The 22699-nt window shown below is 42.7% G+C and overlaps 1 protein-coding gene across 3 annotated transcripts in view; it reads left to right on the forward strand.

Annotated features, from left to right (window-relative positions):
- The window catches only part of fbxl16 (F-box and leucine rich repeat protein 16), a 163145-nt gene extending 150774 nt beyond the window's left edge, over window positions 1-12371 (forward strand). For all 3 annotated transcript variants that reach the window (XM_033040371.1, XM_033040373.1, XM_033040372.1), the window contains exons 4-6: window positions 5496-5580; window positions 8195-8258; window positions 10867-12371. In XM_033040371.1, the coding sequence (XP_032896262.1) occupies window positions 5496-5580; window positions 8195-8258; window positions 10867-11015 (298 nt within the window). In that variant the 3' untranslated portion in view covers window positions 11016-12371. The remainder of the gene's footprint in view (window positions 1-5495; window positions 5581-8194; window positions 8259-10866) is intronic.
- Window positions 12372-22699: the final 10328 nt, after the last annotated feature.

A 22699-nucleotide genomic window follows, 5' to 3' on the forward strand; every position in this document is an offset into this window, starting at 1 on the left:
GGGAGAGAGAGAGAGAGGCACACACAAGGTGGATGTGAAATCTCACCTGCCTGTTTCAGTGACAGACACCCGCCGCCAGTAAATGAAGACACCCCCATCTGTCTCCCCCTCCTCTCCCTCGACTCCCCCACCTTTCCCTCCCAACTCCAGTCCCGTCCCGACCCCCTGGGAAACTGAATAGAGCAACAATATAGATATAGAAACTGAAACAATATAGAAACTGAATAGAGCAACATGGCAAAAACATCTCTGACACGCTTTACCCCCTTTCTTTGAGATTTTCTGGGAGCCATCTCTGCAAGTGTTCCTGTTAAAAAGATTATCCAACAATGACAATTAGGTGGGACGTCCTCGAAGGACACATGTTCCCTTGTCGATATTGAGACCACCTTTTTTACTCACCTTCTGTCCCCTCTGTCCAGCTTCCGGGTTTACCGTTCGCAGGAGTTCCCACGCGCTATATCTTTAAAATCTGAAGTTAGGTAATGTCTAAAGGAACTGCAGACGCTGGTTAATGCTGGTTAATACGCACAGAAGGACACAAAATGTTGGTGTAACTCAGCAGGTAAGTCAGATCTGGGAAGAAAAACATAAAAAGCTGGAGTAAGTCAGCGGGTCAGGCAGCATCTCTGGAGAAAAAGAATAGGTAGCGATTCGAATCGGAACCCTTCTTCAGACAGCCTAATCGGAATTGAGTCTGAAGATGTGTCTCGTCCCGAAACATCAGCTATTTTTCTCCAGAGATGCTGCTTGACTCGCTGAGTTACTCCAGCTTTTTGTGTCTGTCTTCGGTTTAAACCAGCATGTGCAGTTCACTCCTTACACGGGTCTCTGTACAACATTGATTGGTAGCGTTCCGGACCCTGCTTCGGAAAGGCATCGATCGCTAGTCGGCGAGGACTCCGACCTGTATCTCTCAAAGAAGTACATGTGAAAAATTTCTCACGGACCATAAAAATGCGTAACCTTTCAGTAAAGTCCCTTTTAAAGTCCCTTTTAAAGATTATAGTTATTTCCTTGAATCTCATTAACATAACTCATGAACAAGTTGATGTCCATATGCGGATGCAAATCTTTATTTTTATTTATTTTTTAAATTCAATCCCACAGAAGACAATTTTTACTCACCTTCTGTCCCCTCTGTCCAGCTTCCGGGTTCACCGTTCGCAGGAGTTCCCACGGTACCCGCAAGAGTTATTACGGATATCGCACTGGCCACTACGTCCATATAATGTTGCAATGCTCAACCACAAGTGTACAAGTCACTCTTGGAGAAATTCAAACTTTCTTGAATTTTCTCCCGAGTCACCAAGTTACACGATTACCTGCCGTTAGCGCCACGGTGGTCCACGGTGGTCCACGAATGCCGTACTGTTATCGCACGAGGTTCCCACGATGTTAAACTCTGGTTAACTCTTGCGTCAAGTCGCCCCGTGAAAAGGCCGCTTTACACGAGTACCTGCCGTTAGCGCCACGAGTCTCTAAGTTGCGTCCACGAGTTCCGTACGTTAATCTACGTTATTACAACGAGTTTTAACTCAGTTACCTCTTGTGTCAACTCGCAACGTGAGACTCAGCTATTAATCACGTGCACCATCACGTTCTACTTGTCAGGGGAGACTTTTGCCTCCATCACAGTGAGGAGGTGCTTGGTGAACTCACTGTGGTGGATGTTAATTTGTGTTTATTGTGTGTTGTTTATTATTACATGTATGGCTGCAGGCAACAACATTTCGTTCAGACCGAAAGGTCTGAATGACAAATAAAGGATTCAATTCAATTCAATTCATTTATTATCTTGCACAGAAGGTGGCAGTAGAGAGCTCTCCATTCCATTAAAAGGACATTTATCAATGAAGACGCTAAAGCAGTTTCGAAGGCATCCTTAAAAACATTGTAGATCTCAGATCAAAATGTATATTTCTCACGCCCAGATACCAATTAGTGATGTTATAAATTCATGAAACAGACGTTGCCGATGCGTGTAATAAAGGAAGAGAATAAAAAAAATAAAAAAAGGAAGGACATTGTTAGCTACATTGCAACAATGACACCTCAAAGCTTCTACACTGTAATGTTATTTTCTTCTATTTTTAGGATACACTCCTTTATTCAGAATTGATATTCACTGTAGATATTCAGTTGAAAAATTAATGTACAGCAGTAAAATCAAACACATCCCACTCCTGAATTAAACATCCAGGTAAAATGAATATTTACCAAGGGAAGGTTTATGTTATGAGTGGGTGTGTTAAATGAAATGCTTTGCTTTGTCATTGAGTGAAGCCGTGAGGAAATGTTATAACACAAGGTCCAATGCAGCAATAGTGGTGGAAGGACCCAATGTATTAAATCAGAATCTGAGGTTTTAAAGAGAATGCCAATGTTATTGTCGCTGTTAAATTCTACAGGAACCTGACTACTTTTGTAAAAATGAACGACAGTTGCATTTTAGGTGTTACTTAACAGGCATGAGATCCATGCGCTTTGGGGAACACTGCAGGAAACATGCACAGCATTTTTTTGCAAATGCTCCAGTTACATTTCTCTAATACTTATGGTTGTGGCAGGTTCATTTCCATACCCACCAAAACCAGGCTCATTTCAGCTCACCAAAATTAATATATCGCAAAAAATATATATATATTTTCTCCTGAATAATAATTGGTTACAGGTAGACAAAAGTGCTGGAGAAATTCAGCGGGTGCAGCAGCATCTATGGAGCGTAGGAAATAGGCAACGTTTCGGACTGAAACTTTGCCTATGTCCTTCGCTCCATAGATGCTGCTGCACCCGCTGAGTTTCTCCAGCATTTTTGTCTACCTTCGATTTTCCAGCATCTGCAGTTCCTTCTTAAACAAATAATTGGTTGCAGACACTTTAATCACATGACTATCAACCAAATGTTGATAAATGGTGTATGACGAAACTGCAGTTGCTGGTTTCCCCCGAAGATAGACACAAAATGCTGGAGTAACTCAGCGGGACAGGCAGCATCTCTGGATAGAAGGAATGGGTGATGTTTTGGGTCGAGACCCTCCTTCAGACTGAGAGTCAGGCGAGAGGGAGACACAGAGATAAGGAAGTGTAAGGTGTGAAAACAAGACATCAGATGGAATGGAGATCAAGGAAAATGTAGCAGATCATTGTTGGCTGGGAGAAGATGACAACGAAGCACACAGAGATAAAATTTAATCAGGGGGACAGTCAGATTTCTCAGAGAACTGTGGTGGGGGAGGGATGGAGAGAGAGGGAAAGTAAGAGTTACGAAGTTAGAGCAGTCAATGTTCATACTGCTGAGGTGTAAGCTGCCCAAGCGAATTATGAGGTGCTGTTCCTCCAATTTACGCTGGGCCTCACTCTGACAGTGGAGGAGGCCCAGGACAGAAAGGCCAGTATGGGAATGGGAGGGGGAGTTAAAGTGTTCAGCAACCGGGAGATCAGGTCGGTTTAGGTGGTCGATGAATGCCCCTGTGATTTAACTCGGCAGCCATGACTGTTGTCATTAACCAAACTATAATACATATTTTTACATCATTGTGCACAGAGAAAACCGAAGAAGATTTATTTTAAGCATTGAAACTGGAATAGGTTTAACTTAGGAACTTAAATCAAATTCAAGTACAACTGCGTATGTCAAATGTGCTTTTATAAGTTAAGAAATATGTGCCAAAATTATTGATAAAAATCACACAAAATCACACAAAAGCCAAGCCATTCAATAAAAGGCACGGTATTAGACTAAGTCTCATAGCAGAACAAATATGCAAAACTAATAATACAAAGAATCTTGAATACGGGCCAACAAATACAGGAAGGTATGGCTGGAACTGGCTTCCAAAGCTACACAAGCTGTGCCTGGAACTTTGAGATATTAAATGTAATAATCTAGACTCACAAACATTCTCGGTACCTTTTGCTGATGTTTTTTCACCCAGAGAGTTTTGAATCTGTGGAATTCTCTGCAGAAGGCAGTGAAGACCAACTGGATGTTTTTGAGAGCTCTTGGGGCCAAAGGAATCAAGGGATATGGGGGAAAAGCAGGAACGGAGTACTGATTTTGGATGATTAGCCATGATCATATTGAATGGCGATGTTGGCTCGAAGGGCCAAATGGCCTACTCCTGCACCTATTTTTCCATGTTCTGTTTCTATGTTTCCCTTCAAGATTTTAGGGCACATTAACATGTAGCTTTCAGCACACATGTCCTCTTTGGACAGGCAGCACATGCAATGTACGTCTATCTTTTAAAATAATAATGTTTGCATGCCTTGGGGTATTTACTGTTCCCATCCTTTCTGCCAGTTTTGGGCAATTTGTGTAAAAACTGCCAGATAATTACCAAAAACTGCCAGTCAATTCATATCCTTAAATTTAACCTGACAGGGAACTCATGAATGGTGAAATTATGAGCAAAATAGAAACAGCCGTCAGTGTAAGATGTAAATAGTGGGGCTAATTTTAATTCCCATGTGGGTTTCATGTGGATAGGGATGATGGGGTGAGTGTGAAATGGGCTTCATTTACATTAACAATGGCCATGGTGGTGCAGCGGTAGAGTTGCTGCCTTACAGCGCTGGAGACCAGGGTTCGATCCCGACTACGGGTGCTGTCTGTACGGAGTTTGTACGTTCTCCCCGTAACCGCGTGGGTTTTCTACGGGATCTCCGGTCTCCTCCCACACTCCAAAGACGTACAGGTTTGTAGGTTAATTGGCTTGGTAAATGTAAAAATTGTCCCCAGCGTGTAGGATAATGTCAATGTGCCGGGATCACTATTCGGTGCGGACTCGGTGGGCCGAAGGACCTGTTTCTGCACTGTATCTCTAAACTAAACTAAAAGCTAGTATTTCCACTTTACGGATTCCCATTCCCATTTACGGAAGACATTTTGGAAAATGAAATAAAAAGATCTGATGGAATGTTAGAAAATTATGATCGTATAATACGTACAAATTATTTCCACTATTGTGTTTACATCTACTCTTACCATTATCACTATTACAACAACTGTTTGCACATAAAATATCCGAAGATCCTTCAGAGGCACCAAAGATTTTCACAGAATGTTACTGCGTTGATTTTTGAGTGGCAAGCCTTATTGATTTTACATAATAATGTGCTAGGATCCATGGAGCAGTTAAACATGGTGTAGAATGTTAATAACTTGGAGGCATTTAACCTTTATCAATCTTGCCGCATTTCAGTTATTCTGTTTTATTGCAGTGATGTACTGACAGAAGGTTTAATGTGCAAAACTAAATACCTTTCCACTTGATTAACGTTGAAGTTTTATACTTTCTCTTTAAAAACCAACCTGAGTTCGGTCGCAATAGTCGCAATGATTCAGTTGATCAAAGTAGCTTAGTTCCATTGATCTCATTTAACAACGGATGGTTGTTAATCATATTTGATTTTTGTCAAAATACAAAATACTGCAATGTTACATATATTCCCCCAATTTATTTTAAGTGTTATGTGTTGTTGTATTGCAGATGCGTGAGGATCACCGATACAGGACTCGGCTATCTATCCACAATGTCTTCCCTGCGCAACTTGTACCTGCGATGGTGTTGCCAGGTGAGTATGGCACTACTCACACTTTGCAGTTAAAATATTCACCTAATTTCCAGGACATACTGACAACTTTGAAAAAGCTGTGGCAACAAAGACTATTGGCCAGCAATTGTAATACTTAATACAGAGCATCGTCCTTGCAAAATCATCAATACTTATTGACATGGAAATCCTGCGAGGTGCAGCAGCTAAATGCCAGTGACCACTTTAAGGGCCTGTCCCATTAAGGCAATTTTTTGGTGACTGCCGGCGACTGTCACAGTCGTAGCAGGTCGCCGATAAAGCGGCGACTGGACACCCCCCTCCCCCCCCCTCCTACAATAGACAATAGGTGCAGGAGTAGGCCATTTGACCCTTCAAGCCAGCACCGCCATTCAATGTGATCATGGCTGATCATCCACAATCAGTACCCCGTTCCTGCTTTCTCCCCATATCCCCTGACTCTGCTATCTTCAAGAGCCCTATCTAGCTCTTAGGACGTCCACCTACAACCACACGTACAAAAACCACACAGGCGACAACCTACGACAACCAAAGTCAACTTACGCCCACCTGCGACAAGCTACGACAAGTAACGACCCTGTCGGAGATAACTGACGACAATTCAGTCGCCGGTACCTGTCGCCGGTTGACGTAGGTAGTCGCCCATGGAATCCACCCAAGTCAGCACCCGGCGACAACCAACGTCACCTGGCGACAACCTATGACAGGAGAAGACCAGCTACGTCCAGCCCACAGTCGTCGAAAAGTTTTGAACATTTCAAAATTGAGCGGCGACCAGAAAAACGTTACGACTCTTCAGGGGACTTGAGGAGACTACTCACGACCATACAGGCGTCACCCCGCGACCATGTGGCGACAGCCTGTAGTCGCCGAAAAAAATCGCCTAAGTGGGACAGTGGCTTTAGGCTTTAGATTCCCCAAAGCAAACTAACTGTGCTGGAGACCTTGACCTACCAGCATTGTGTATTTTGATCACATTGTAAAGCCTCATGGCATGGAGAATCCTGTATTCTGTTCAGAGGCTGGTTTCTATATCATCAACGGTCACAAGTACTATCAGCCCTAGTTTATCACGGGAATAATGAGGCAATCAGATATTTTGATGGTAATGGTATTAGGGCAGTGATGGTGGGGTAGGAGGAGTGGGGTGGAGTGAGATTAGATACTGGTACTGATGCTGCGATGGAGTTGGGAGAATGGCATTTGGTACACCAGCCGAGTTTTGGACGATGAGGCTTTACAATGTGATTGCCGGGCAGAATAACAGGAGATCCAAGCCTTGGACTAATGGGATCACAGAGATCAGACGGGTGTTCGGAAGGTGCTTTGCAAGGATGTGGTTAGCAAATAAAAAAGTAATTCAATTGATTATTACATAGGAAATAATTGAAATTCCAAGGATGTTGCACCAGAAGTGCCTGGCCAAATGTCTAGAGTGTAAAACAACTGAGAATTGGTTATTAATATCCTTCACTCCTGACAAAAAAAATAAGATCGATTTTTCAATTGCACCAATGCAGATTAAAGAAAACACAGTAATTTTGGACAATGACAAATTCATATCAATAAGCAGGGTGGTAGATTTAGCAAAATGCCAAACATTAGCGTGGATTATTAATAGCTATGACACCAGGAGTGGGAGTATTCTAAAGATAATTGTCAAGATTTTATATGAAGCATTGGACAGATCGATGCAGACACGGTATCTTCACTAAATTAATAAATACTTAACACACTGTCTTAAAAACAATGATGGGGCAAGTCAAGCAATGGAGATAATGAACTGTTATAATATTGATTACAATATCTCCATGACCACAGCCTTTGCTGGATATTTCCTACACCTCTGCATTTCACAGCTTTTACATGTTCCTCTGTGTATTTTCTTTCAAACTCTCTTACTAACTTATCAACCAGAGGTGGCTTCATCAACAGTTTAGAATTGTCTATTTTTTGTGTAAATGCTGTTTACAATCACATGGGTTGCGGAAACGATTTAAGCATTCGTGCAAAAACAAAAATCCTATTTTTTTTTCAAACTTTCAGGACATTTGATGGATTTGACACCATCTTTGTGATAAATAATCATTTAGTTTAGTTTAGAGATACAGCACAGAAACAGGCCCTTCGGTCCACCGAGTCCGCACCGACCAGCGATCCCCGCACATTAACACTATCCTACACACACTAGGGACAATTTACATTTATACCAAGACAATTAACCTACAAACCTGTACGTCTTTGGAGTGTGGGAGGAAACCAAAGCTCTCTGAGAAAACCCATGCAGGTCACGGGGAGAATGTGTAAATTCCGTACAGATGGCACCCATAGTCGGGATGGAACCCAGGTCTCCGGTGCTGCAAGCTCTGTAAAGCAGCAACTCTACCGCTGCGCCACGGGGCCACCACCCATCGTGGGGATACAATACCCAGGATCCATTAAAACCCAGGTTTTGTTTTCAGTTTTGTTGCTGAAGGCAGTATAATGGGCCACTTAAGATCTCTCGTTCCAAAGTAAATTATTGACATTACCACTTATACAACCTATAAGCACATACAAAGCAAGCCTGTGAAATAATGCCTGATGAACAGCGTATTCATATTTATTTTTGCAGGTGCAAGATTTTGGTTTACAGCATCTCTTTGGAATGAGGAGTTTACGATTACTCTCATTAGCAGGTGAATAATTTTAGTTTTATCAACAGCGGCTAACTTAATATATGGAAGAGACTTTTGTGATATCCATTTGTGTGACCTGCTTCATGTGTAAAAGTGCAAGGATATTAAAGTTTTTCACAAAAGTATATAAACTCAGACATAACCTAGTGAGATAAAACGTGGTCGGCACAACTTATAAAACATAACTCTGCTGCAGTGGTATTATATGTGGTGGAGTTTTTTGGTAGATGGGACCATTGTGAGAAATGGGAAAAATGTTGATGCATCTGGCAGGAATCTCAAACGTGAAGACAAACCGAGTCTCGTTCAACATGCTCGACAAACAAAACATGCTCGACAAGGCTGATCATGATGGCTATGTTGTCCATCTGAACCATTTACATTTAAAATACAAATTAATCAATTGATAGGGAAGTTGTAGTCATTTATTTTTAAGATACTGACAACATTGGACTGCAAATTTGTTGGATCCTTCAGACAACAGGCAAGGAGAAGAAAAGGAGTCCCAAACTTTATTTTGATAGCTTCTTGAAAGACTTATTATCCAAGGTGAGTATCGGGAGGTATGTACGTTCCCCACATCGTGGGTGGAAAGTGCCCAAAGAACTTTCAAAGGAAGTAATAGTAGAAGTCACCGTGAAACGCCACAGAGGTACAGCACAAGGTAAGTAAAACCATTTTATTTTTATTTCTCAGAAACTATTTATAGTCACGCTCCAGCAGCGCTTGGAGTGGTGAGCATTATTGCAACCGATCCTTTCACAGTAATGACAAAGTGCCTTATTTCACTCTTGTAGGTGGCATAAACTCTCTTGGTGCTCTCCTCTCCCCGTGCATAACTTGAACATCGTCCCATAACTCCTTCATCACTTCACTCAACATACTTCCAATTCTCCACTCTTCTACTGCTTATCCGAGCCTTCCTTTCAGCTTAAGCACTGCATGCAGAAGGCCCATGCATGTGCATTCCCTTCTCACTATCCATTCATAATCCTGTCCTTCTCCATCTACAGGAGAAGAGAGCAGTCGATAAAAGGGAGAGAGCGAGAGAGTTTCACTGTTGGCGTTAAACCAGTCATGTGATCCTCATCCAGATAGAACAGGAGACAACATAATTTTTTGGCACAGCAAGAAGGGACTGCTACAGCAATGGTGAGACTACAAAGTCCTTTGTGCAGAGTGGCTGGTTATTGCTTGAACCTTGACATGAACTGCAAGCAATTGCATTTTGGACAACTCTTAAGGTGAACCAGTGTGGTCAAGCTTTGAATTTGTTAATGCTCCAGCTTCAATGCCATTCTAACATGCCTTTCTCTTGTTTCTAGGTCCCACTTAGTAGCAAGAACCTCATCAGCAACCTGCAGATGAGGGCAACATCAATAGGGCAACATCAGTCCTGAGGAATCACTGTTCTGCATCACATAACTTTCACACACTAGCACAGTGACTGACGCCTCTGGAGGATGCAAGTGATGTGGGATGGGTGGCAGTTGTCTACAATAAGTTACAAGGGGCTTGTACCTATAAAATGCAAAGCACAAATAAACAGGAGCAGCTATTGAATTACTTTAATTTACGTCATGCACATGCCTCGTTCACTGGCATGAAACATATCACAAGCATCATCCGAGACCTCTAGAAGAATGGAGATCAGTCAACTCAGACTTGCCAATACAATATTGTGTGTAAAAAATAAAGTTAACAATCGAGAGGGGATAAGAGTATTTGTGACAGCCACTCACAAACTAACTGAGGTACTGGAGGACGAATCCTGCACCCCAGTATACAAATGAAAGAAACAGAAAATAAAAAGTATGCTTTCACAAAGCAGCTCCAAGGCACCTCTGGTTTGCTTGAGATACTGACTGTGGCTCACATGTTGATGTATTTCATAAAGCAGGCCTGACACAGGTGCCTGTTGTAACGTGAGCATGGAGCCCCTGGAACCTGTTTCCCAGTTCAATATGATCAGAGATAATATGCAACCTTCCACATCACAAATTTAACCTCTCCTTTAGAACCTGGCCCCAAACAGTATGCAGAAGCATCACCAATATTGCATGCGGTGCATTATGAACTTGCATACTCATGTGCGTGATGTATCGCATGCCTTGTCTCCTTTTTCACTACAAGAAAACAGCACCATCTCAATGCATTTCTTACCCTTGTTGCTGCAGCTCATGTACAAACCTTGTCCAAATTAAGTGAAACACTGGTGGACTGTAGGTACCCATGGTATTTTACCCCATTATGACTCACAGTCTTTAGAGGTGACTATGAAAAGAAAGCAAAGGAAAAAAAGCTCTGGAATAATTATGTATATAAATAGAATACTAAATGAGAGCATTTACCTAACCTACATAACTGCCAGGTAAGATTATGAGATAATATTGTTCTCATTTTGGGGATTAACAGTTTAATCCCCAGTTCCAATCCTCTTGTACTTCCCGTGTGTTTGCTTTTTATTTTCAAAGCGGGGTGAATGGGGTTAGGAAGGAGCGACAGATCAGCCGTGATTGAATGGCAGAGTAGACTTGATGGGCCGAACGGCCTAATTCTACTCCTATTCCTTATGACCCTATGATAACGCTACTTTCTTGTTCCCTAGGCTGCCCGTTGCTGACCACTGCTGGCCTCTCGGGCTTGATTCAGCTGCAAGACTTGGAGGAGCTGGAACTAACCAACTGCCCGGGCGCCACCCCAGAGCTCTTCAAATACTACTCCCAACACCTGCCCCGCTGTATGGTGATCGAGTAAGGACACCAGGGATTGGCTGCTTACACAGAATGACCACTTCCAGCCAAACCCCAGCACTGACTACCAAACAGATAAAAGCTTGGAGATGAGTGTGCATCTGATCAATGATAGGAAAATGATTTTACAGTGTCCGGAACGAGAAAGAAACTGTGAATATAAACAAACTGAGATTACTTTTGCTTTGGTGTGCAACCAGAGTCATCCCATTCTCTGTCTGGATGTGTAAATTCCACAGTCATTCCTGCTCATCACACTTTTCTCTAAATGTGGAGTGGTTGTGACCGGGCTTGTTCTGAGCATGTGCAGCATTTGCAGGTAGCTGCAGTCATGTGCTGCTGCTGCTGCTGCTGCTGCTGTAACTCTTGTGTTTCGGTGCTGGATCTCTGTAATGTGTCTAACGTTTATGTAGAATTCTGTTTGCTGAAATGTCTCCCTCTGCAGATGCGAGGCTGTATCTCTCTCTCTATCTCTCTCTTATTAGGAAAAAAAAAACAAACGAGTTGTGGTGATCATTCCTTGTACTGGGGATGGATGTTAGAGCATCTCTTCCAGAAGCTGTTGTCAACCAATTCTAATAACTTTTAACCAGCTCACAATGGAGAGCATTATCCACTAGCCCAAATATTGGCAGATATTGTTTTGTGTGCATAAAAAAAACACAATTAGTATTTTCTTTGTCAGTTTCTAATGTTGGCTGGTTCGCTGCTGAGGGGAACAGATTGGGGACTGGGGTTTAGATGAAGGAGTACAACACATTACTTTTTTTTGGTGCAAGTTGAAGGACGTATGGGAAACAAAATCAGCAACAGCGACTGTCCATTTCATCCCTGAAGATTTCAGGGATTGGATGAGTTGGACTGGACTGTTTTGATATCTACAGGAGTATGTTTTCATAGAGACCAAAAGAAGCCCATTCTGGTTGTGAGCCGCCTATGAAAGCAGGACGGCCTTGGGACTTCCTTACTGTATATATTTTTCTGTCTGTTTGGATACTCTTTAAAGAATCATATCTTATATTTGCTAAGTGTTTTCCTGTGCTGTTAGCCATTGGCTGTGATTTATAATATGTTGCTTTAAATGAAAAGATCTTAGAAGGTAAAATGGAAGGCCTGTACTCCATATATCAGCTGTAAAACTACCAAGCTTTTCTTAACCCCGCTTCCCCCCTTGCCCAGCAATACAGTGGAATTTTACAAAGAAACTCAAAGCAGAAGCAGCAATATTATTTCTATCATTGCTTTCAGCTGAATTGTGATGCCTTTGTTGTGTACAGTGTGATGCTTCCATGCAGTATCCTTTCGGAAAGTCAGTCCACTGTCAGTACAAATATTCTTAAAATAAATATTCCAAACAAAATCTCTACATCTTGCTGCCTTCATTGAAAGTGCTATTTAGCTTATTTACAGAACTAACATAAAAAGATCAGTCTGAAGAAGGGCCTCGACCCGAAACATCACCCATTCCTTCTATCCAGAGATGCTGCCTGCCCCGTTGAGTTACTCCAGCATTTTGTGTCTAAAAGGGTAATTCGATGGTTTTAGCAGAAGAGTCAAAAATAGGAGGATTTAGGTTTAAAGTCATTTGTAAATGATTAGTGGGGAGGTGATAAAAACTGCCCAGAGGACAGCAGGAATCTGAAATTCATTGTGGAGGGTTAGAGGTAGAAACTTTCAATGTATTCATAATACTTGAATGTGTCCTTGAAGAGCAGTGTGGCAGAGCCTTCTCTATGTTAACATTTGCCCAAATTGTTTTTTCCTTTGCCGTCTTAAAAGCAGTTAGAACGATGACCTCTTCCAGATACAATTTGCGTGGAATAAAAAACAAACCTATCTACCTGTGACTCCCCTTTCAAGGAACTATGTGCCTGCACTCCTAGATCCCACTGCTCTTCAACACTGCTCAGAGTCCTGCCATTCACTGTGACAACATATTTGAAATGATAATGAAGCAACAACTATTTACCTTTACTGCAAAGGGGAAAGTAATGCAAGATGGCACAAGAAGGAAAAAGTTGACAATTTAGAAGGTAATTCTCCTAAAAGTTGGTAGAATTTGAAACTGATGCACAAGTCTGCAAGAGACTTATGCCAGTCAAAAAAGTAGACTTTACAAGAATTCATTTGAGCAGGCTTCAAATTTTTTTAAAATAATTTAAGGGGCTGTCCCACTTGGGCGACCTAATCCGCGAGTTCTGGCGAGTTTGCCCTCGACTCATACTCGCAGCATGGTCGACTCGAGGTCCTAAGAGGTCTTTGTAACTCTCCTTCATGCTCGAGAGTGGTCCCCGTGTACTCGAGGCCTCGGCTAGGTCGCGGCGTATTTTTCAACACGTTGAAAAATGCCCACGAGTAAAGAAGGTCGCCATGGAAAAAATCAATACTTTTTTTACTCGTAGGTTTAGTCGCAGTAGGTCAGTATGTTAGTCGAAGGTAATCGAAGGTAGTCGAAGGTAGTCATAGTCTTCCTCATAGTCGAAATGAGGTCGAAGGAGGTCGTCTTCATTCTCCACTATTCGGTGTCCAATGTTCCCGAAGTTAGTCGAAGCTAGTCTTCAACATAGTCGAAGGAGGTCTTCTACATGATATTTTTTTTCAAACTCTCCTAAACTCTTCTAAACTCGCCAATTAGGTCGCCCAAGTGGGACAGCCCCCTTGTTCTTAAGTAAAACCAAAAATGATAATGGAATGGTGGACACAATCTGGAAACAGATTTAGATCAGGTATTGGCTTATTTACTTTCTCATGCATTTGTGTTTTTGTAGAGCAATGAGTGAACTTGAGTGAGGAGATAGATTTAAGCATGCAGAACATATATCTTTTGGCAAGCAAATAGTAAACAAGTGACTTTTTCCCACATCCGATTAAATATTCTCAAAAATGTACCATGGAGTATATTTCATAGAACTCCGACATTATTGTGTAAAGCATTCTAATAATATTCCAGGGTCATTACGCTTGAACAAAACCAATTGTATCCATCAACGATCTCCTCATAATTGTGTAAACATCCTTTTTTTCCTTCACAGGCAGCAAAAAAAAAGTTACAGCACAGATGGGAGCTATTTTTCTCCTCACATCCATGCCAGGAAAGTCTCAGAATAAAACACTGCCACCATAAGAGTAGCAATTAACTTCAGCACCAAGCTCAAGTAGAAGCCTAAAGTGTTATAAATAACAATAACAGTTGGAAATGTAATAGAGAGCTACATACTCAATGGATTTGATGGCATTCACGGCCCTTTGGCATTTCCCTACAATTTATTCAGAAATAAATGTTCACTTTTGCCATCTTGTCAAATGGTGCGATTCAATCTGTCTAACAATAACATCGCTAGTGAGGGATGGGAAAAGTAGATGATGAATAGTTATATAGTTTCATGGGTATAAATTAAAGTACATCTCTGATGCATAGTGAGATTCAGTTCAAACCAGGTGCTGGAACACACAGGAGATATGGGGGACAGAGTGGAACACTGGTGTATGGTGGTCAGAACCAGGTGACAGTTTAGAGATACAGTTTAGAGAAACAAGCCCTTCGGCCCACCAAGTCCACACTGACCATTGTTCACATTAGTTCTATGATATCCCACTTTCTCATCAACTTCCTACACATTTGGGGCAGTGTACAGCGGTCAATTGTCCTGCAAACCTGCACGTCTTTGGGATGTGGGAGGAATCTGGAACAGCCGGAGGAAACCTATGCAGGCACAGGGAGAGCAAAGTCTACAAGACAACACCCAAGGTCGAACCTCAGTCTCTAGCGCCTTGAGGCAGCAACTCTATCCGCTGTGTCACTGTGCCAACATTGGCAGTGTTTAGTGGTGGCAACTATTGCCAGAGACGCAGCTAGTAGAGTTGTTGATTTGCAGTACCACAAGCCTGGATTCAATCCCAACTTCAGATGCTGTCTGGGTGGAGTTCGCATGTTCACCCTCTGACTGTGGGTTTTCTCTCATTTTCCAAAATGTATGGGTTGGTAGTTCAAGTTACCACTTTGAGTTATCCCTAGTGTGTAGTAAAATCCGGGGAAGGTTATTGGGAATGTGGTGAAAATAAAATGGGATTAATGTAGGATTGCTTTAATGGACAATTAGAGGCAGCAGCACAGTGGTGCAGCGGTAGAGTTGTTGCCATACAATGCAAGAGACCCGGGTACGATCTGGACTACAGGTGCTGTCTGTATGGACTTTGTACATCCTGTGACTGCGTGGGTTTTCTCCGGGTGCTCTGCTTTCCTCCCACATTCCAAAGACATGCTGGTTTGTAGGTTAATTGGCTTCTGTAAATTGTCCTTAGTGTTTGGATGGAACTAGTGCATAGATGATCGTTGGTCGGCATGGACTCGTAGGGCCAAAGGGCCTAATTCCACACTGTATCTCTAAACTAAATAATTGGTCATGACAAACTCAGTGGGCTAAAAAGCTCTTTCCATGCCTTATGGTTATATTTAAATGTAACATCTCCAAGTTTACAGATGACAGGAAGCTGGGTGGCAGTGTGATCTGCGAGGAGGATGCTATGAGTTTGCAAGGTGACTTGGATAGGTTGGATGAGTGGATGATCAGCCATGATCATATTGAAACACAGAAAGTAGGTGGAGGAGTAGGCCATTCGGCCCTTCGAGCCAGCACCGCCATTCAATATGATAATGGCTGATCATCCAGAATCAGTACCCTTTCTGCTTTTCCCCCCATTCCATTAGCGCTAGGAGCTATATCTAACCCTCTCTTGAATACATCCAGTGAATTAGCTTCCACTGCCTTCTGTGTCAGAAAATTCCACAGATTCACAACTTTCTGGGTGAAAATATTGAATGGCGGTGCTGGCTCGAAGGGCCGAACGGCCTACTCCTGCAACTATTTTCTATGTTTCTATCACTATTCTAGGTACAGTTTATAATGACAGAAAAAATATATAATTTAAAATTATTTTTAATCAGATTTAATAAAATCTGATTTAAAAAAATCAGAAAGTCCTGTAAAACAGCATTTATTGGAAGAGTAAGGTACACAAAATTGCTGGGGAAACTCAGCGGGTGCAGCAGCATCTATGGAGCGAAGGAAATAGGCGACGTTTCGGGCCGAAACCCTTCTTCAGACTGATGGGGGGTGGGGAAAGAAAGAAGGAAAAAGGGAGGAGGAGGAGGAGCCCGAGGGCGGGCGGATGGGAGGGTGGGAGGATACAGCTAGAGGGTGAAGGAAGGGGAGGAGACAGCACGGGAGTCTGGGTAAGGGTATGGTCGTACAGTTGGAGGGCAGGGGGGATCACAGAAGGTGTGCAGTTAGAGAGGAGGTTGTGAAACTGTCTCCGGAGAGAGGAGGAGAACTTCTTCAAAGTAGGCATACCTTGAAGAGATATCGCAGTGAAGTAGACAAAGTGTTCAAAAGGGAACTGCAGATGCTGGAATATCAAAGGTACACAAGATTGCTGGGGAAACTCAGCGGGTGCAGCAGCATCTATGGAGCGAAGGAAATAGGCGACGTTTCGGGCCGAAACCCTTCTTCAGACTGATGGGGGGTGGGGAAAGAAAGAAGGAAAAAGGGAGGAGGAGGAGGAGCCCGAGGGCGGGCGGATGGGAGGGTGGGAGGAGACAGCTAGAGGGTGAAGGAAGGGGAGGAGACAGCACGGGAGTCTGGGTAAGGGTATGGTCGTACAGTTGGAGGGCAGGGGGGATCACAGAAGGTGTGCAGTTAGAGAGGAGGTTGTGAAACTGTCTCCGGAGAGAGGAGGAGAACTTCTTCAAAGTAGGCATACCTTGAAGAGATATCGCAGTGGAGTAGACAAAGTGTTCAAAAGGGAACTGCAGATTTCAATGTTTCAATCAATAAAACTCCTGAGTGCTGGACAGCTTTCACATTACGAAGTACCACAAACAGATTGATTCAATCTGCTGATTACGTCGTTACTATTGGTCATCATAAGTCTAGACATGACACTGCAGTGTGTAACTATTGAAATGCATTGAATTGAATTGAATACTTTATTGTCACATGTGACAAGTCACAGTGAAATCTTTGCTTGCAGGCCCAAGGTATACAAATAGCTGCCACACAAAGGGTGCTTAGCTACAAAGTAAGTAGCAATGAGTACAAGTGTTATCTTACAGTTGCATAGGACATTGGAGAAACCACACCCGGAAAATTGGGTGCAGTTCTGATTGCCATACTATAGAAAGGATATCATTCAGCTGGAAAAGGTGCAGAAAAGATTCACAAGGATGTTAACGAGACTGAAGGGCTCGAGTTATAAAGAGAGAGTGGATAGGCCTGGACTATTTTCTCTGGAATGAAGGAGGCTGAGGTTATTGAGGCTTATAAAATCTTCTTCCCAGGTTGGGTGAGGTTAGGGGGTCTAAAACTGGAGGGCATAGGTTTAAAGCAAGAGGAGATCCGAGAGGTGAGTTTTTCCACACAGAGGACGTGGTAGAGGCAGGCACAAAATGCTGGAGTAACTCTGCGGGACAGGCAGCATCTCTGGAGAGAAGGAATGGGTGACGTTTTGGGTCAAGACCCATCTTCAGGCCCGACTGATCAGAAATGTCTCCACCCAAAATGTTACCCATTCCTTCTCTCCAGAGAAGTTGCCCGTCTCCTTGAGTTACTCCAGCATGTTGTGTCGATCTTCTGTATAACCCAGCATCTCCAGTTCCTTCCTACACAAGTGGTAGAGGCAGGTACACTTACAAGGTATAAAAAATGTTGGACAGTTACATGGATAGGAAAGGGTTCGAGGGATATGGGGCAAACACAGGCAAACTGGATTAATTCAGTAAGGCACCTGGGTCGAGAGGGACAAGTAGGGCTGCCATGCTGTATGACTCTGTGTTATCGGGAAGGACTTATTACAACCACTACCCCTTGCCTCAATTAAATTGTCCATGGCTCCATTTGACACGATCAAACCCTTCACCAGGATTTCTAACTGAACTGCCCAAATCATAGCTAGTTGAGAAATAATTTCGTCCTCCGTGCCCTTACGGTTAGATTCCATCAAATACTGCAAAATAAATTGAAGATCCTCCTTTTCTGTTCTTGTGATTGTTCAATTTGTCCCTATTTTACTGCCGTGACTTCGGTATTTAATGCAGGAAGGTTAGAGGAACCCAGAAACACTCGTTGTTATGATAAGTGCCATCTTACAATTGCTGCATAAAACATTGACAGCTCGTATTAAATTCTGTTTTGCTCCTGGAAATGTTTTTAGACACTCGTTGCCATTTCTGCAGCCTCAACACATCTTGAGTGAAGGAAATGTGGTTCTGATATGCAAACACAAAATCACTAAGGTGCAGTTAGCAGAGTATTGCATACTCGCTCCAAACAAAATGACAATAGATGAATGACATGAGTCAACAGTGCAACAAAATAGAAAACAAAACAAGTTAGAAGATTTAATAATAATAATAATATTAAATTTTATTTAATGGGCGCCTTTCAGACATCTCAAGGACACCTTACATAGTAATCGGAATAACATATAATCGGAATATAACAAGTAATAAAGACATCACAGAGACACAAATTAAAAACAGAATTCAATCCAAAAACAGAAAATCAAAAACACAATGTGAAGAGGGAGCAGCGGCAGCCAAAGCGCGCCAGCGTCCACTCTCTCTTCACGGCAGCCATCTTAGACACAGACCTACAGGACTACAAATTAGACAAAAAAATCATCCCCCCACAGTGGATAGCACTGTGGAGGAAGGCACAATGTCCAGTCCCCACCCCATGTTCACCCCAAAGTCAGGCCTATTGAGGCCACCGCAATTGCCTCTACGGAGGCCCGATGTCCCTGGCCGTTCTCACCGGGTGGTCTTGCCCCGGCGTTGGGAGAGTCCTTTCGGCGGCTAGGCCACCTGGAACGGCCGCTTCCTGGTTGGAGCCCGCGGCTGCCGAAGCCGACAAGGCCGCGCCGGTTTGGAGCTCCCAGGCTCCCGATGAAAAAGTCGGCGCCGCCTCTCCGCACTGCCGCCTCTCCGCCCTGCCGCCTCTCCGCTCCGCAGACCCGCAGCCCGGAGATGTTGCTCTCGGCGGTCCAGCGCGTCGCTCCAGCGCGACGATCCAGGCAAGGCGTCGCCCGCTCCACTCCAGCGCTTCAACGCTGTGCCGCCGCCGAGGCCGAGGTGCTGGGCGGTCCCCGCCAGGAAACGGCGCTCCAAGCCCGCTGGTAGGCCACGAGGACGGGTCGACGGGCAGCCCGGAGAAAAGGCTGCCACACCGACCAGGTAGGGACCTAGAAATAAAGTTTACACCTACCCCCCACATTAAAAAGACCATATCCCCTACAAACAAAAAACAGGACTCACTAAAAACTATAAAAAAAACGAATTTAAAACGGACGGCTGCTGGTTAGCAGCCGTTCACCAAGATGGCTCCTCCTCCTCTGGAAATTTATCACTTCATTCCTGTGCTCTCCCTACTTTTTGCTAATTCTTTGTAATTAAATGATAGTATTAATACACGGTGATGTCACATCTCGGATCAAGACAGTTCATTACTGGATAAACTTGCTTTTTGCCTATTTTAAATGCTTTTATCACAATAAATAGTCAATTGAATGGCTGTGTCCTCGTATTCTGCACTCATAACAAATCGACTTTAAACAAGCTAATTAAACATACAGCTCTATACGTTGACAGATAGCATTTCTGACATGGATGTGTGGGTTGTTTGTGACAAATCTCAAACAGCGCTGGTGAATGTATTGAATCTGGAGAGTGGCAGGTAGGTGGGTGAATTTTAAACTCGTTGACCTGCCCTCCCAACAATCCATTAGACAAAAGAGAATTTCAATGGGGATTATGTGCTTACACTCACTGACAGCATCTGTAGCAAGGGACACTGTCAACAGTCTTGTCAGCGCTGAACAGGCATGTCATCCATCAGTGACAGCAACTCATTAGAGCTCCCCTGGTACAAACACCACATGTCAACAACTTTGTGAATAATTCAGATGTGGCAACAAAGTATCATAAGGATCAAAGTATCATAATGCTAAAAAAAAATAATCAAATTCCAAAAAAAATGGTTGGCTTTTTGAGCGCATGTTTTATTCAAATGCATTCTACATTTTCTTCTTCTGGGAATACAAAAGTGGGGCTCTTTGTTCATTATCTACATTCACTTATTTAAAATGGCCAGATCCTTGGAGTGGAAATATCCATAGCAACATTTCCTGCAGTAATATAGCAAAAATGTACAATTTGGCAACATCCACAAAGCAAGTAATGCCCATATTTGCCAGCAGCCAGCATAGTCTTATTCAGGCATATTGCTGTCTTGATCATTTAATGCCCACGTCCAATTGCCTTTAAATTGAATGGCCTTGCCATTCCAGGGGTAGTAATGGGGGCAAAGCAAATTATCTCCCTAGTTACGCTCTTGGTCTTAATATACTTACAACGGACCAAGTGTCCCTTTCGGTTGGATCAGAAAGCTTCTATATCAAGGCTGGGAGTCGATTGTTCCTTCCACATACATCACCCACTCAACCCAACCACCAGCTTCAAAATACCTTTCTTAAAACCTACGGGACCAAGGGCCCCCTGATCTTCACCTCTTTAAGTATCTAATTTCCAATGCCAGCCAATGTGAGCTATTGTTGAGGTGACCATTTCTTGATACCACTTGAAGTGTTAGCTGAAGCAAACTTTTGTGATACTGGTAAATCATAGATGGTAAAAGGAAGCATTCATTTGGGTCATCTGGTTGATAACATTTATAGGAGCAATAGACAAGATAGTTAAGAAGGCAAATAAGAAACTTTCCTTCAATGCCCAAAAGATAGAATACAAGAATAGGGAACTCAGCGGGTCAGGCAACATCTCTGGAGAAAAAGAATAGTTGACGTTTTGGGTCGAGACCCTTCTTCAATCTGAAGAAGTTCTTCGCCACCTATTCCTTTTCTCCAGAGAAGCTGTCAGACCTGCTGAGTTATTCCAGCTTGTTGTGTCCTACACAAGAATAGATAAGTCATGCTGGGATTGGATGAAACCCAAATTAGACCACAGCTTGGGGACTGTACTTACAGTGCCCTCCATAATGTTTGGGACAAAAACCCATTATTCATTTATTTGCCTCTGTAATTTGACATTAGTAATAGAAAAAAAATCACATGTGGTTAAAGTGCACATTGTCAGATTTTAATAAATGCCATTTTGATATATTTTGGTTTCACCATGTAGAAATAACAGCAGTGTTTATACATAGTCCCCCCATTTTAGGGCACCATAATGTTTGGGACAGCAATGTCATCTAAATGAAAGTAGTCATGTTTAGTATTTTGTTGCATATCCTTTGCATACTATGAATGCGATTCATGGACATCACCAGTTGTTGGGTGTTTTCTCTGGTGATGCTCTGCCAGGCCTGTATTGCAGCCATCTTTAGCTTATGCTTGTTTTGGGGTCAAAGGGGTCAAAAACTTTATTTGTCATTTGTGCTTGCACACATAGGAACTCTTGTGCGGCTATTGAGAGTCAAGTTAAGTTAAAAATTAAAATTAAAAATTAAAAATGTTTTTAAAATTTAAAAAGACACACAGAAGACACATAGAGCATTGTAACTTGCACAAACACTATATCAGGACATCAGTTCATTTTGTTGTGTTTTGGCCAAGAGTCTCACTGTTGCAGGGAAGAAGCTCTTAAAAAAGCGTGTTCTATTTGTGGCGATACTGTCCGCTCGTCTGTGCCTGAGGTTGTATGTGCAGTTTTTGTGTTTGAGCATGCTCAATTAGGTTCAAATCGTATGATTGACTTGGCCACTCAAAAATTGACAATTTTTTAGCTTTGAAAATCTCCTTTGTTGCTTTAGCAGTATGTTTGGGATCATTGTCTTGCTGTAGAATGAACCGCCGGCCAATGAGTTTTGAGGCATTTGTTTGAACTTGAGCAGATAGGATGTGTCTATACACTTCAGAATTCATTATGCTACTACCATTATGCAGTTCTATCATCAATGAAGATAAGTGAGCCAGTACCTTCAGCAGCTATACATGCGCAGGCCATAACACCCCCACCATCGTGTTTCACAGATGAGGTGGCATGCTTTGGATCTCGGGCAGTTCCTTCTCTCCTCCATGCCATCACTCTGATATAAGTTAATTTTTGTCTCATCTGCCCACTTTTTCCAAAACTGTGGTTGCTCTTTTAAGTACTTCTTGGCAAACTGTAACCTGGCCATCCTATTTTTGCGGCTAACCAGTGGTTTGCATCTTGCAGTGTACTCTCTGTATTTCTGTTTATGAAGTCTTCTGCAGACAAGTGGTCATTGACAAATCCACACCAGAAGAGGTCGGACAGGTGTTTGGGGATTTTTTACTTCATAAAAGAGAGAATTCTTCTGTCATCAGCTGTGGAGGTCAACCTTGGCCTGCCAGTCCCTTTATAATTAATAAGCTCACCAGTGCTCTTTTTTCTTAATGATGTTCCAAACAGTTGATTTTGGTAAGTCTAAGGTTTGGCTGATGTCTCTAACAGTTGTATTCTTGTTTTTCAGTCTCATAGTGGCTTCTTTGACTTTCATTAGCACAAATTTGGTCCTCATGTTGATAAATAGCTATAAAAGTTTCCAAAGATGATGGAAAGACTGGAGGAAAGACTACGTACTGAGAGCTCTCTTATACCTGCATTAAGGAGGCAATTAAACACACCTGAGCAATTACAAACACCTGTGAAGCCAT

The sequence above is a fragment of the Amblyraja radiata genome, chromosome 22 (assembly GCF_010909765.2).
Source record: "Amblyraja radiata isolate CabotCenter1 chromosome 22, sAmbRad1.1.pri, whole genome shotgun sequence".
Lineage (NCBI taxonomy): Eukaryota > Metazoa > Chordata > Chondrichthyes > Rajiformes > Rajidae > Amblyraja > Amblyraja radiata.